Source organism: Camelus bactrianus, chromosome 26 (genome assembly GCF_048773025.1).
Source record: "Camelus bactrianus isolate YW-2024 breed Bactrian camel chromosome 26, ASM4877302v1, whole genome shotgun sequence".
NCBI lineage: Eukaryota > Metazoa > Chordata > Mammalia > Artiodactyla > Camelidae > Camelus > Camelus bactrianus.
In genome coordinates this window covers 10,309,152-10,321,750 of record NC_133564.1, presented here as the reverse complement: position 1 = coordinate 10,321,750, position 12,599 = coordinate 10,309,152, and the positions used below count along the sequence as shown (strand labels likewise).

General features: G+C 49.7%; 1 protein-coding gene across 6 annotated transcripts in view; it reads right to left on the bottom strand.

Annotated features, from left to right (window-relative positions):
* Positions 1 to 12,599, bottom strand: part of MCPH1 (microcephalin 1) — a 188,071-nt gene that overhangs the window by 127,284 nt on the left and 48,188 nt on the right. For 5 of the 6 annotated variants that reach the window (XM_074353774.1, XM_074353777.1, XM_074353775.1 and 2 more), the window contains 2 exons: positions 11,209 to 11,246; positions 8,812 to 8,974 (listed from right to left, as the gene is read on the bottom strand). In XM_074353774.1, coding sequence (XP_074209875.1) covers positions 8,812 to 8,974; positions 11,209 to 11,246 — 201 coding nt within the window. Of the gene's footprint in view, positions 1 to 4,681; positions 7,875 to 8,811; positions 8,975 to 11,208; positions 11,247 to 12,599 lie in introns of those variants that run through there. The other variant, XM_074353778.1, reaches the window with a different exon arrangement.

Here is a 12,599-nt window from a genome sequence, read left to right as displayed (position 1 = left end):
CATTTTCTGGGGGGATGGGGGTTCACTTTAAATCCCCACATATGGGGGCAGCCAGGTAGCTCAGACCATTTATCCTGCACTGATTTTTTTGTTTCACGTTTTCATCCTACTGAGTCACAGTGGAGGCCTGGGTCTTGTTTGGTGAATCTTCCTCTATTTCAAAATAATTTTAGTGTAGGTGCACTGCTGACTTGGACGCTGGCAATGATGATAATATAAGGGAAACACACGGGAGCTCCTACGCAGAACAAGCACGAATGGACTGAAACATGCGGGTCTGAGCTCCCCGTTTCCACTCTGTTCTCTCGCTGGGCAGCCGCCCCTTGATTCCTGTCTTCCTGGAAGTTGTGGGATGTATGAGACACTACAAACAAAATAGATGAACCTGTCAGAAGTCACATCTTGCAGCAAAAACTGTTAGATTTGAGGCGGTTGCTTTATCACTACTGAAAACCACCATGTGGGACATAAAATGTGTTGAACAGTAATTGAACACCCTCCCGCAATGTCTTGCTAGTGTCAGAACCCCGAGGAAGGCTCCCGGCTTCAGCACCACGACAGCTCAGCCAGTCCTGCCTTTGCCCCTGTCTTGGGGGTCCACACAGCTGCCCCCCACCGCCCCAGCGGGCCGGCCTCGCTCCGGGCCAGCGTGCCCACCAAGCACCACGCCAGATCGCACCAGGGAGGAGCATGAAAGGCTTGGGGCGGTTGGAGGCCCAGGGAAAACCACTCTGTTCTTTCCGGAGGCATCTCCTCTGTAATTTTTTTGGTGTTCTCCATTTCTGACCCATCTTCCTCCGCATTTACGATGACCAAACCCGTTCTGAAGACGAGAAGCCGTACAATGAGGCTGAGGCGCGGGCAGGACTCCTCCTGGGGCTCCGAGAGAGAGCCTGTTCCAGACCCTGCTCCAGCTTCGAGCGGCTGCTGGACGTCCTCGGTGCTCCTTGGCTTGCAGACACACCGCTGCAAGCTCTGCCCCCTCACGTGGCCTTCCTCCCTCTGTGTCTTTCTAAACTTTTTGAAAGCCTACCCTTACAGAATGAAAACCAATGAAAAGTCATCAACCTGGGACACAATAAACTATGTTATGTGGCCCTTATGGAGTTAATGCATTTGTACTCGTGGGAGCAGCAGAGCAGGGGCCCCACAAAGCCGTCCACAGGCGAAGCCCCAGGATCTGTGAATATGGTAGCTTCCACGGTAGTAGTGACTTTACGGATGCGATGGAGTTAAGGACCTAGCGATAGGGAGAGACCCTGGTTATCCAGGAGGCCCCCGATCAGACCACAGGGTCCTTCCTAGTCAGTGAAGTCAGAGACATGAGGATGGAAGCAGAGGTCAGAGCGACATAACAGTTGGAGGGGGCAGCGAGCCCAGGAACGTGGGCGGCCTCCAGAAGCTGGGAAGGGCAGGAAACAATTCTCTCCCCAGGAAGGAAGGCAGCCCCGACAACACCTGGATGTGAGCCCGGGGAAACCCACTGTGGATACTGGCCTCTGAAACTGCAAGAAGGTAAATTCGTGGGTTGTTTCAGCTTCTAAATTTGTAGTCATTTGTTAGAGTGGCCAGAGGAAGCTAATTCAGTACCACGGACCCTGAGGCAGAAGAAATTATTCACGGAGGTGCTGCCTCGCACTCATTTGAGAAAATCGCGGCTGGCCAAGTGGCTGACCATCTGACAAGGTCCCATAGGTGCTACCTTCACTCAGTGCTCGGCTGGTGGGAGCCGGAGGGAGCAGAGGCCGCGTGTGACCCTGGCGGAGCCGCCCAGGCCAGATCCGTGGTTCGGGCACCTCTGGGCACTGGTGGGCAGCTGTCCCTGCACGGGCACCTCGCACAGCTTCACAACGCCTGCCTTGGCATGCAGGAGGAAAGAGAACCCCCACAAGTACCCCTCTTAAATCACTGCAGGGATCTTTGCTAAACTGTCTTCTCACCAACTGTTATGTCCAAGTCAACGGCCCCAGGATCGACTCCCTCCTCTCAGAACCCGCAGCCCGTCCGTCCATCCGTGGAGGCCTTGGCCTCCCCCTTCATGACATCGTCTGAGCAGAATGCGTCTGGCTGGCTCTTCCCCTCCTGCTGCCAAATGAGAGCTGCAGCCCCTCTTGCTGGGATAGCAAGCCCAGCAGCAGGCCACCCCCGACGCCACCCTGCTCCCCGCAGGGCGCTCCCCCACAGCAGCCACATCCCTTGAGAAACACTAGTCAGGGCTCATGTGTCCCAGGGTGTCTCATCCTGACACGAGGAACAGGGACTTCAGCACAGTTCCCGCCCCGATCTCGCTCTCCCCTGGCATCTTCTCTGCACAGACCCCCACCCGGCCTTCTTGTCATCCTCAAACACATGGATCCCACCAAGGGCTTCTGCCCCCGTGTAGCAGTCCGGCGCACCCCAGTCTCGGTCCGCAGTACCAAGTTCATAGGGACTGTCTGGGAACGCCCACAGCCCCACACCTGGAGCCCCACACCTCAGGAGAAGAGGGCCACCCTGCCCCAAGGAGGCTGGCTCACTGGCGGACAGCCCGCAGCCAGCGACCAGCGAGCGCCCTTGCTGACAATTCTGCTCATCCCAACACAACTCTGTATGACTGCTAATAAGGAGAGCAAAAAAAAAAAAAAAAAAAAAACCACAGAAAAGAACAGGCTAAAACGAATTGTATTTTTAAAATGCCACCTCAGTATGGAAAAAGCAAGAGGTTGATTACCATGAAAATCAAGACAGTGATTCCTTTTAAAGGAATGGGGAGGGATTACCCAAGGGGCTTCTAGAATGTTGAGGGTTTTTTTTCTTGGTGAGGGGAGGAGGTAATTAGACTTATTTACTTTCTAATGGAGGCACTGGGGATTGAACCCAGGATGTCTTGCATGCTAAGAGCGCGCTCTCCCACTGAGCTGTACCCTCCTCCTAGTGTCGATAATGTCCTTTTTCTCAGTTTGGGTGGCAGCCCTACGGTGCCAGCTTTCTAATAATTTGTTCAGCTGTACTGGTGTTTACAAACTCTGTGAGTGCAGCGCACTGCACAGCTAACTGAAGTGTGCTGTGGACACTAGTGACCTTGCCAAGAATAGTTTTGCTGTCCTTGAGCAGGTAGGAGCAAGATGGACTAAAAAGTGGACAGAAGCCAGGAAGAGGAGACAGACAGACAGGAATGTGTCAAGTTTTGCCGTGAAGGAGAGGAAAGGAAGAACAGAGGGCAAGAAGAAATCCAGGGAACGTTATTTTTCTAATTGAATTTTTTTTTTAAGATACAAGAGATGTCTCAGCTTAAATGTCGGTGGGAAACCAGCAGAATAGAGACAGAAGTTGAAGACACAGGAGAAACATAAATCTGTTCAGCCCGCAGCAGGAAACCAAGGCGATGAAGTGTCAGTTCCGCCCGGCCCGCAAACATCTTACTCAGAAAGCCACACTAGATAGACCTTCAACATTTTTCCCATCGGTAAACTCCTGTGTGCGGACACGCATGTGTGCATGCAGTGCGCTGTCTCAGCAGACGTGGAGATTCTGCAACCACCACCACTCACAGAGCACAGGTCAGTCCCCACACCAGGAGCTCCCCGGGCTGGGTCTGCAGACAGACCCCCTCCAGCCCTTGTTCTGCGGGTTGTTGGGGACCCCTCCCCTCTTCCCCTTTCCCAGGGTAACACGGAAATGGGGTCTTGCGGTCCTCATCACATGACAGAATGCAACAGAGATGCGTTCAAGGTGCTTCCGTTACCAAGCGGCATTCCAGCGGAACAGCTGGGGGACATCAGTGCTGCTTCCAGGTTGGGTGGCCAGAAGCAAAGCTGCTGCAAACACTCACAGATTTGGGGGTGAGCAGAAGCTTTCATTTCTCTTGGTAAATACCTGGGAGCGGGTCGCTGGGTGGGACGGTAAGTGGACATGTAACTCCAGGTGAAACCACCAAACTGTTTTCCGGGGTGGCTGACCCCTCCTCCGCCCCCTGTGGCATGGGGTCCAGGTTCTCTGCAGCCTCCCTCCCTAGAGGACACATTTTTACATGCTATATTTTAGACTCTGGCCATTCTACTACACCGGGGAGCTCCTGGTGTGGTTTTAAATTGTCTTTCTCTATGACTAATGGTGTTGAGTATTTTTTAGGTGCTTTCTTGACATCTGCACACTTTTGAAAAGTGTTCAAAAAGGTTTTTTGGACAATTTTTGTTTGGGCAGCTCATTTCCTTCTTTTTGAGTGGAGAGTTCTTTGTATACTCTGGACATACATGATTTATCAGATAAGATTTGCCAGCATTTTCTCCTGGTCTCTTCAAAATGTTCTTCACAGAGTAAAACATTTTAATTTTGATGAAGTGTAACAATTTTTTCTCTTATATATGTTTTTGGTGTTATCTAAGAACTCTTTGTGTAAACCAAGGTCATGAAGATTTTTATCCTACGTTTACTAATAAGAGTTTTACCATTTTCCATTTTAGTCTGTGATCCAGTTTGAGGTAAGTTCTGTGCACAACATGATGTCATTGGGTCATTTTTTTCTGTGTGTACAAATGTCCAGTTGCTCCAGCACCACTGTCGAAGACTGTCCTTTCTCCAGTGAATGGCCTTCCCACCTCTGTCAAAACCAGTGGCCACGTGTGTCTGGATCTATTTCTAGACTCTCCATCTTCCCCATCACACCTCTCCTTTTGCTGAGACCCCATCGTCTTGATTACGGAAGTGTCTGAGGACACCCTGAAATCAGGTAGTGTTATACTTCCAACTATTTTTTTTACTTTTAAGTTCTATTTATTATTCAAAAGCCACATACAATCATTGTAGGAAACTTGGAAATTGCAGAAAAGCCAAAGAGGAGAATTACAATTACTCTGTTCCACCATCCACAGATTAAACTACTATTAACATTTTGGAGGATGTCCTCAGTCTTTTTTTTAATCTATTTTATGTACAGAAATATTTAGCTGTATTTTTACAAAATAAAACTGATATCACATAATACACACTACTTTTATAATCTTTTTTAATTATATGTTCAAAGAGCATTTTTCTTTCTAGTCAAATGCTCTGTGTGACTTCTAAGGGTTGTGTGATGCTCCGCTGTCTGGGTGGGGGGACAGTAATCCACTTCAGCAATCCTCCATTGCCAGTTTTCAACATAGCAGAAAAGAAACGAATTCCCAATCAGCTGCTTTCCACATTTCCCTACTGCAATGCTGGGATGAACACCAAATAACTAAATCTCCAATTACTTCCTATGCAGAATTACTACAGCCAAGGCCATGGACATTTTAGGATGTTGGATGCACATCACGAGACTGCCATCAGGGAGGTTGGACCACTTTGAACCCCTCCTGCAGCGTGTGGGGCGTCGTCTTAGTCCTTCTTTGCAGTAACTGCGTCTCATTTTTCCCGTTACTGTGTGCCACAGGAGGAATGGTTTGCCTTTCATGAATTACTGAGGAAGCACACTTTGTCCATGTGGCTTCCTTCATGAATTGTCCTGTCTGTCCTTTCACAACCAGCCCCTGCTCCGTGAGGCTGCTCATATGAAAATCACAGGGTAGGAACGGGGGGAGGACACCTGGATGTGACCCACATTTGAGGGAAACAGAGAAAGAAGTGGGTGGCTGGACGCTGGTCCCTGATGGTGGCTGGCTGTCGCCCCGCCCCCAGGGTGCCCCTGCCCTCCATGGGCCCTGGGATCCTCGGCCTGGTCCTCCACTGTCCTCTGCCTGCCTCCATGATCCCAGCTGCACCCCCTCATTTCTGCCCCATGATGGGTGAGGATGGCGGGCCACACACCCAGGGCTGGAGGGGGACCCTGTGGCCAGTGAAGCGAGGAGGGGAGAAAGGACAGAAGCAATGTCCAGGGACAGAGCCATGTCTGTAGCCCAGAGTGGACTCGGTCTGCCCACCCCTCGACCATGGTCCCACACACTCCTAGCGCAGGCTGCAGAAGGCTGGGCTCAGTGACCTGCTTGCCCCTAAATCTCCCCGTTTCTTGTAACTGGAGAATAGCACCCAGCTCCCTACACACCTCCTGCTCCCAAACAGAGCAAACAGCTTCCTGCAGCCCCTGAACTGGGTCACATCAGGCAGGGAGCCTGGGCCAAGGCTGAACCACGCCAGAGACTGAGCCCGAGTGAGGCCGGATCAGGAGCTGCAGGGGAGGTTACACAGCCTGGTGCCCCAGAGCAGGGCACATCGCACAACCCCTCTCCCCTGAATGCTGGAGGGGAGACTTTCCTGCCTGCACAGGCCTAAGCTGGGCCGCACACTCCACCCTAGAAAGTGAGGTGAGCAAAGAAAGCGAGTGGGGCGGCTGGAACCCACAGAGGCCGCGTCCTGCTGTGGGGGACAGGAGAGCCCGGAGCCCCTCTGCAGCACACTGGGATTTAGCTCCCACCAGCCTGGTGCACTGTCCATCCCCCGCAGCCCCCAGGGTCACGGTCAGGGATGGGGTGCTGTGTTCCCACCCGCAGTGGGGGGAGCGCCCGGCTCTGAGTCTGCACACTGGCTCTCCCTTCCTCAGGCAGGCTCTGCGGGGTGACTGCCCATCTCACAGGTGGAGAAGCTGACACAGGGGTCAAGGGTCCCACACACAGGTGAGTATTCCTGAATCTAGATTCTGGGCTAGACTGAGGAAACACAGGGAAAGCTAAGAGCAGGGGAAGGTGTGCTCAGATGGGAGTCCCAGGGTGACCTCCTCCCTGAAGAGGAACTCGCTTTAGGACTTCGCCTGGAGAGGCCCACAGGAAGGAATGGAGGGCAAGGAAGGAGGGCGAGAAGGACATCAGGTGAGGGGGAGACGGAGTTTTGAAGGAGGCAGGGCCCTGCCTTCCCCGATCAGCCAGGCTGTCTACTCCGAAGGTGTTCCCTCCTGCCGATCAGTCTGGGTGAAGGCTGTGCAGGGGGGCAGGGTCCCTTCCCAGGAGGTATCACCCCACCGCTGTCAGCCCTTCCCGGCCCAGGGTCTGTCACGTCCCGACCAGGGAAAGCAGCCCCTCCGCCTGGAGGCCAGCGGCAGAGGCACACGCCCCCAGCTCCACTCTCTCGCAGAGCTGTCTCGGCTACGCTGCTCCTTCTCCTCCACACAGACACCTCGGGATCAGCTTGTCTCTGTCGTCTGTGATTTTGAGGGGGGATGTTTTAAGTCTGTACATCATTTTAGGGAGGAGTGGCACTGTAACTCCATTTGTCTTCCAATCCATGCACATAGCATGTCTCTGTTGTTTTAAATCGGTGCTTTGTCGTTTTCAGTGCACAGATCCTGCACACATTGTTATGTTAGATTTATACTTCAGCATTTCAACGTTGACCTTGTATTACTGTAGCCTTGGATCCCAACGATTTGCTGAACTCACTTATTACTTCTGAGAGCTTTTTGGTAGATTTCTGGCAATTGTCTACACAGACGATCACGCTGTCCAGGAACAGAGGTAGCCGCACTTCTTCCCCTCTAACCTGAATGCCTTTCATTTTGTTTTCTTGCCTTACTGCACTTACACTTAATCCATTCACTTCTGTGACCGGGTTCCAGATTCCTCCCCTTTGGCCAGGGAGGTCCAGGTGGGGAGTCCTGTCTGAGCAACCAAAGTGTGTTAAGTACCATGTTTTACTTCCTGCCTCACTCACAGACAGTGCTTAATCCTGGAGAGCGGTTCACCCCACACACGGTTACCCAAAGTTAAATTTGCATCGGGTTCTGTTTCTGTGTGAATGGTGGGAGACCCCTGGCAGGATGCTGAGCGGAAACAGGGCAGCAGTAAACGCCAATCCTCACGTCCGTCCTCTCTGCCAGCTCTAAGTTCCAGAAGGACAGGTTGGGTACAGAATCAAGTACAGCTGCACGTCCTCATGGAAGACAGAGAACATCTTTTCCTCTGAAACACGGTGGAAGGAAGAGGTGGCTGATAAAGAGACAGAGACACTGTGAGCCGGGAAGAAAGCAAACAGGCTGTTCACTCATGGAACCTGGAGTTATTCATGACCCTTCATACAAGTAAATGTGGATCGGTGCTAACACATAATTAGGGGAGGTAACCCCCAATTGCTGCCTATGCAAATAGTGCTTTTGGGGAGCATTTCAAGCTTTTCCACTTCACGACTCTAAGCACTCATGTCTCAAACCTGTTGTACTGGGAGATGCAGAGTTAAATCACAACCTGAGAAAAAGACCACTGTCATTCTTAAAAATACACCTGTAGTTTGTTTGAATATTATAATTCTGCTTAGGGCGAGAAGGAGGGAGGGTGGACACTTAGCAGAATCAAAACAGCAACACACGTAACAGACAATGCAACCCGCATCAGACGGCAACGGAAGAGACCACAGGTTGGGGATCCAGGTGAAAACAGAAAAAGTAACAATTTCAATTTCAAGAATAATGAAAACAATGACTATAAAAAAACTACAGTTAATGCACAGAAATAAGGGCAAGTAATGCTAGATAGACATACGTAAGATAAAGCCTATCCAAATAGGATTAAATGAGCATGTTTCACCCTAAGTAAATCCATCTGTAAAAACAATCACTGAATTCTTTTGGCTTTTTAAACCACCGCCAACATAGGTCACATTGTTTCTTGGTCAAACGCAGAAGAGAGTGCATTTGACTGTGAGAACACGCGTTCTGCCTTTCCAGTCCAAGTCTGCGCCAAGCTTCTTTCTGCCTGCGGCTGCGAGCTCTTTGCACGGAAGGCACCCACCCGTCCTCCGGGGACCGGCCGTGGCTGAAGGACGAGAGCCCAAGGAGGGACCCCGAGCCACCACCAGCCAGCTGACCCTGTGCGGACGCCCCGTTTCAGGCCCCAAAACCCCGCGTATTCTGCCGGCACGGCTGCTTACCCACTCGAACGAGAGGACCCAGCAGCCTCGTGCGATGCCCAGCAGCACGTTCAGGGTACGGCGCGGCTTCCCCGCCAGCACGTGCGTGGTGCTGCCGCACACCTCCCGGGCCAAGGAGAAGCCCTTCAGTTTATTCACCACCTGGACGACGACGTTCTGCTTCCTATCAAACAGGAAGAAAAGTCAGCACGGAGGACGTGTTTCCTGTCCATCAACATCAAGGTCATCACACTCAGTTTAAAAAAAAAAAAAAACCTACAAAAAAATTCTACATTGATTTTTGGCTTTTGTGCTCCTGTCAATTTCTTTGCAACCCATGACTTGAAATTCACGGAAACAGAACATTTCAGATCTTGACTCCAACCGTCTGTTCTAACAGCTGAGAAGACCGTGGCCCCGAGGCTGTAAGTCGCTCCTCAAGTGCCCGGGGTTGAGGGGGCCGCCAGCATCCCACAGCCGACCTCCTGCCACCACCCAGCTCTTCCCACCGTGGCAATTATCTACTTCCGAGTCCTCCGTGAACCAGCGTGTGCATGGTCAGGACCACGCCTCTCACGATTTTGAAAACAAAGCTTCTCACTTATTTTGAAACGTAATATTTATCGAGAGTCAACCACATAATTTTTCTAAGAGGGTAAAAAAGCCCTATTGATTAAATTGTCAAATGGAATCTCAGGGCAAACCTGGAATCTCAGAGGTGCCTTAATTTCACAAACCTCATCATTGTCATCATCGTTTTGCTTCTGGTCTGTCATTCCCTCAGTGCCTCAAGTACCTTTTTTTTTTCTTTTTAAATATTATTCCTCTCTAACTTCCTTCATTTTTCCTCTCTTCCTTTTACGATCACCTCTCTATGCCTTCTGTTCTCTCTTCCCTTCCTCTCTCCTGGCAAGTTTAGGAGATTCCCGGTAAAACACAAACAACAGGCAGGCTCCCTGAGCTGCACTACAATGTACACAGTCAGGAAATAAACTGTCCTCTCCAAAAACTGTACTACAAAGGCAAGGAGCTGGTTCTTGCCCATGCTGACGCAGACTGTCTCTCACAAACCCCTGTCCACTTCATGGCATTTCTTATTTTTATCACCAATGATCCTGGGTTTGTCCATCACAAGACCCGTTTCTTCAGTTGCACAATGAAGGCTTGACCTCTATCCTGTGTGACGTTCTCAGGGATCCCAAGGGCATGGAAGATGGATGAGTCAAGATCGGGCCCCATCACCACTTCAACCAGGGGGACTGTGCTTATTGGAAAATATTAAATTTGGGGGAACATAAGGCAAAAAGAAGTGAAACCCTCTAACCCAGATGCTCTCTTCCCGCATGTCTGTGACTCTCATTCCATGTCTGGCAGCAGCCAGCTATTTCTGGATGTGCTGATCAGTAACAATCATCTTTTCAAGACAAGGCTCATTGAATGCAGCCTCAGAACACTGAGGTCTCGCTCCTAACTTCAGACAAGAAGTACACATGGGGCAAGAAAGACTAACAAAGAAAATATGGACTAAATAGTCCAATTCTCAAACCTTTGATTGAGCAAATAACTAGCTATTAAGTTCTTTTTTAAATTTAATTTTAAAATATAGACTTTAAAAAATACTTGTATTCAATATTCATTTCTGTATTAGACTATTCAGGATGTCCAATATATTTCACAAGACAGTGATAAAAACTGAGTGTCTCCCTTCTCACTAGGAAACGTTGGGTGTTTGAATTATCAGTCCCTTTAATGCCAAGCCACGACAGGAAAGGGACTTTGCTACCGGAAGTGTTGGGAACGTGTACTCTTTTCGCAGCCTATTTTTCACTGAAATGTCCCTGTGTTTTCATGAACCTCTTGAAACCCTTAAACTTAGGATTGATGTATAAAAAACTTTTCCCCTTTAAACAAGAATTCAAAAATCTGTTGCAAAGAATATGGCACCATATTTGTGTTGGATGTGCCATATTGTGCAAAATGTCTAAGGAAGACGTCAAGAGCCCTTCAGCAAGCTATGAACTCTCCTGCAACGTGCAGAGAGCTGCTTTAATACCACCAAAAATGTTTCTTTAAGACCTTTAAGGGAAATGCTGCAGCCAGTGATGCTCCACTTACAGGACATTCACGGGGTGGGGGTGGTGGACACGCAGAGCCATTAGGTGTGAACCAGGCAAGAGGAACAGCCAATACCGTAATGCCTCGTCATGCCTCTGAACCACTCAGAAGGTCTTCAGTGCTAAACTCCTCAACCACCTCTGTTATTTCCAGTGATCCTCTAACTCCAATGTTAATTACACACAGAAACAGCGACACACCACAGCTCGAGGAGCTGCCCAAAGAGCCCGGCCACACAGTGTGCGAACGAAAAGTCTAAAATTTTACATTGAGTAGAAAGTTTTCAAAACAATGCGTACTTACTCAGATGGCATGCTCGTCATGACTAATGTTCTTGTTGGCTAGAGATTTCAAAAGAGAAGGAACAAAAAAACAGTCAAAAATATAAAAAATATTTTTCCCACAGAAATAAACTTTAATACGTTTTTCTGAAAAATTACATCACTTAAAAATAAACATTTAAGTATATATCAGAGGGAAAAAAAAAAAACCCTTTATATTCCTAGAAAAAAAAAACAGCCCAGGAGATAGAAACCCAGATATTGTTCCCAAACCAATCCAAAATAATCCAGGACAGGAGGTAGAGGAGGAAAACAGAAATGCTTCCCTCCGGAAGTCCATCTAGCAGTTAGAGAGCAGACCCCTTCAAGGAAGAAGAGGGTGAGAAAGGCATTTTTTGTTTCACAGGCTTAAAAACCATTTTTCCTAAGGCTTCTGGGCAACCGTGTTCTGTCTCAGACACAGGTACACAGTAATGCTTAAGCTTCTGTCATCTGAGTCAAGCAAACTCCTTCAGCCCTTGCACACAGAGCACAGGTAATGGGACTGCTTATTTATGTGTTGGCATCTCCTATTAATTGGAATTCTAAATTTTTTTTTTAAATAAAGGCTTTAAAATACTTTTTACTTGTATAAGGAATACACGCTGATGGCAAAAAATTAAATGCTTTAGAAATCTACAGTTAGACACACAAACCCCCCTGGAGCTCCACCAGCCGGAAACGACTACTGTTTAATAATAATTCGGTGCATGTTAAGCCAAAGCGAACGTGAACACACATCACTCACACACTCTTCAGCTCGTGTGATGTATTCAAATTTGACCAGCTGCTCAGTGTAACCACAAACTCACCATCACACACGTCCTGGTGTCCTGAGTGAATGAGGAGGAGGAACCAAAGGCGCCCGAGGGACCCCAGGGGACACAGTGGCAGGACTGAAGGGTGTGCCACTTGGGTGCGCTGAGGGGAGGTGGAGGAAGAGGCCACACAAATCAAAAAGACTCAAAGGAAGAATGGTGGGAAACGCAGGTGCGCTCGTGGCCGGGGGTGGCCGCCCTGCCCTCTGGTTTCCCCTCAGAGCGTCCTCCGCTGGGTCTCCCCTGTCTCAGACCCGACTGGAACGTCCTCAGCACAGCTCCTGGGCAGAGTCTGGAGACCAGCCTCTCATCATCGAGTGAGATCCTGACTGCAGCTAATCCCGGGTTTCCGTGTCGTCCTCGGATGAACACGACACAGGCCCGGCGGTGCGGCCCCAGGTAAAACCCAAGAGGAGGCCGTTCCAAGGCGTCTACTTCTGTGGAACCATCTCAAAGAAGCCTGTAGGACTTTCTCCATGGGAAGTGCCCATTTCTAGACTGAAGGGAGGAGGGAGCAGGAAGAGGAAAGCCTCTTGACTTCTGCGATGCTAGGCTT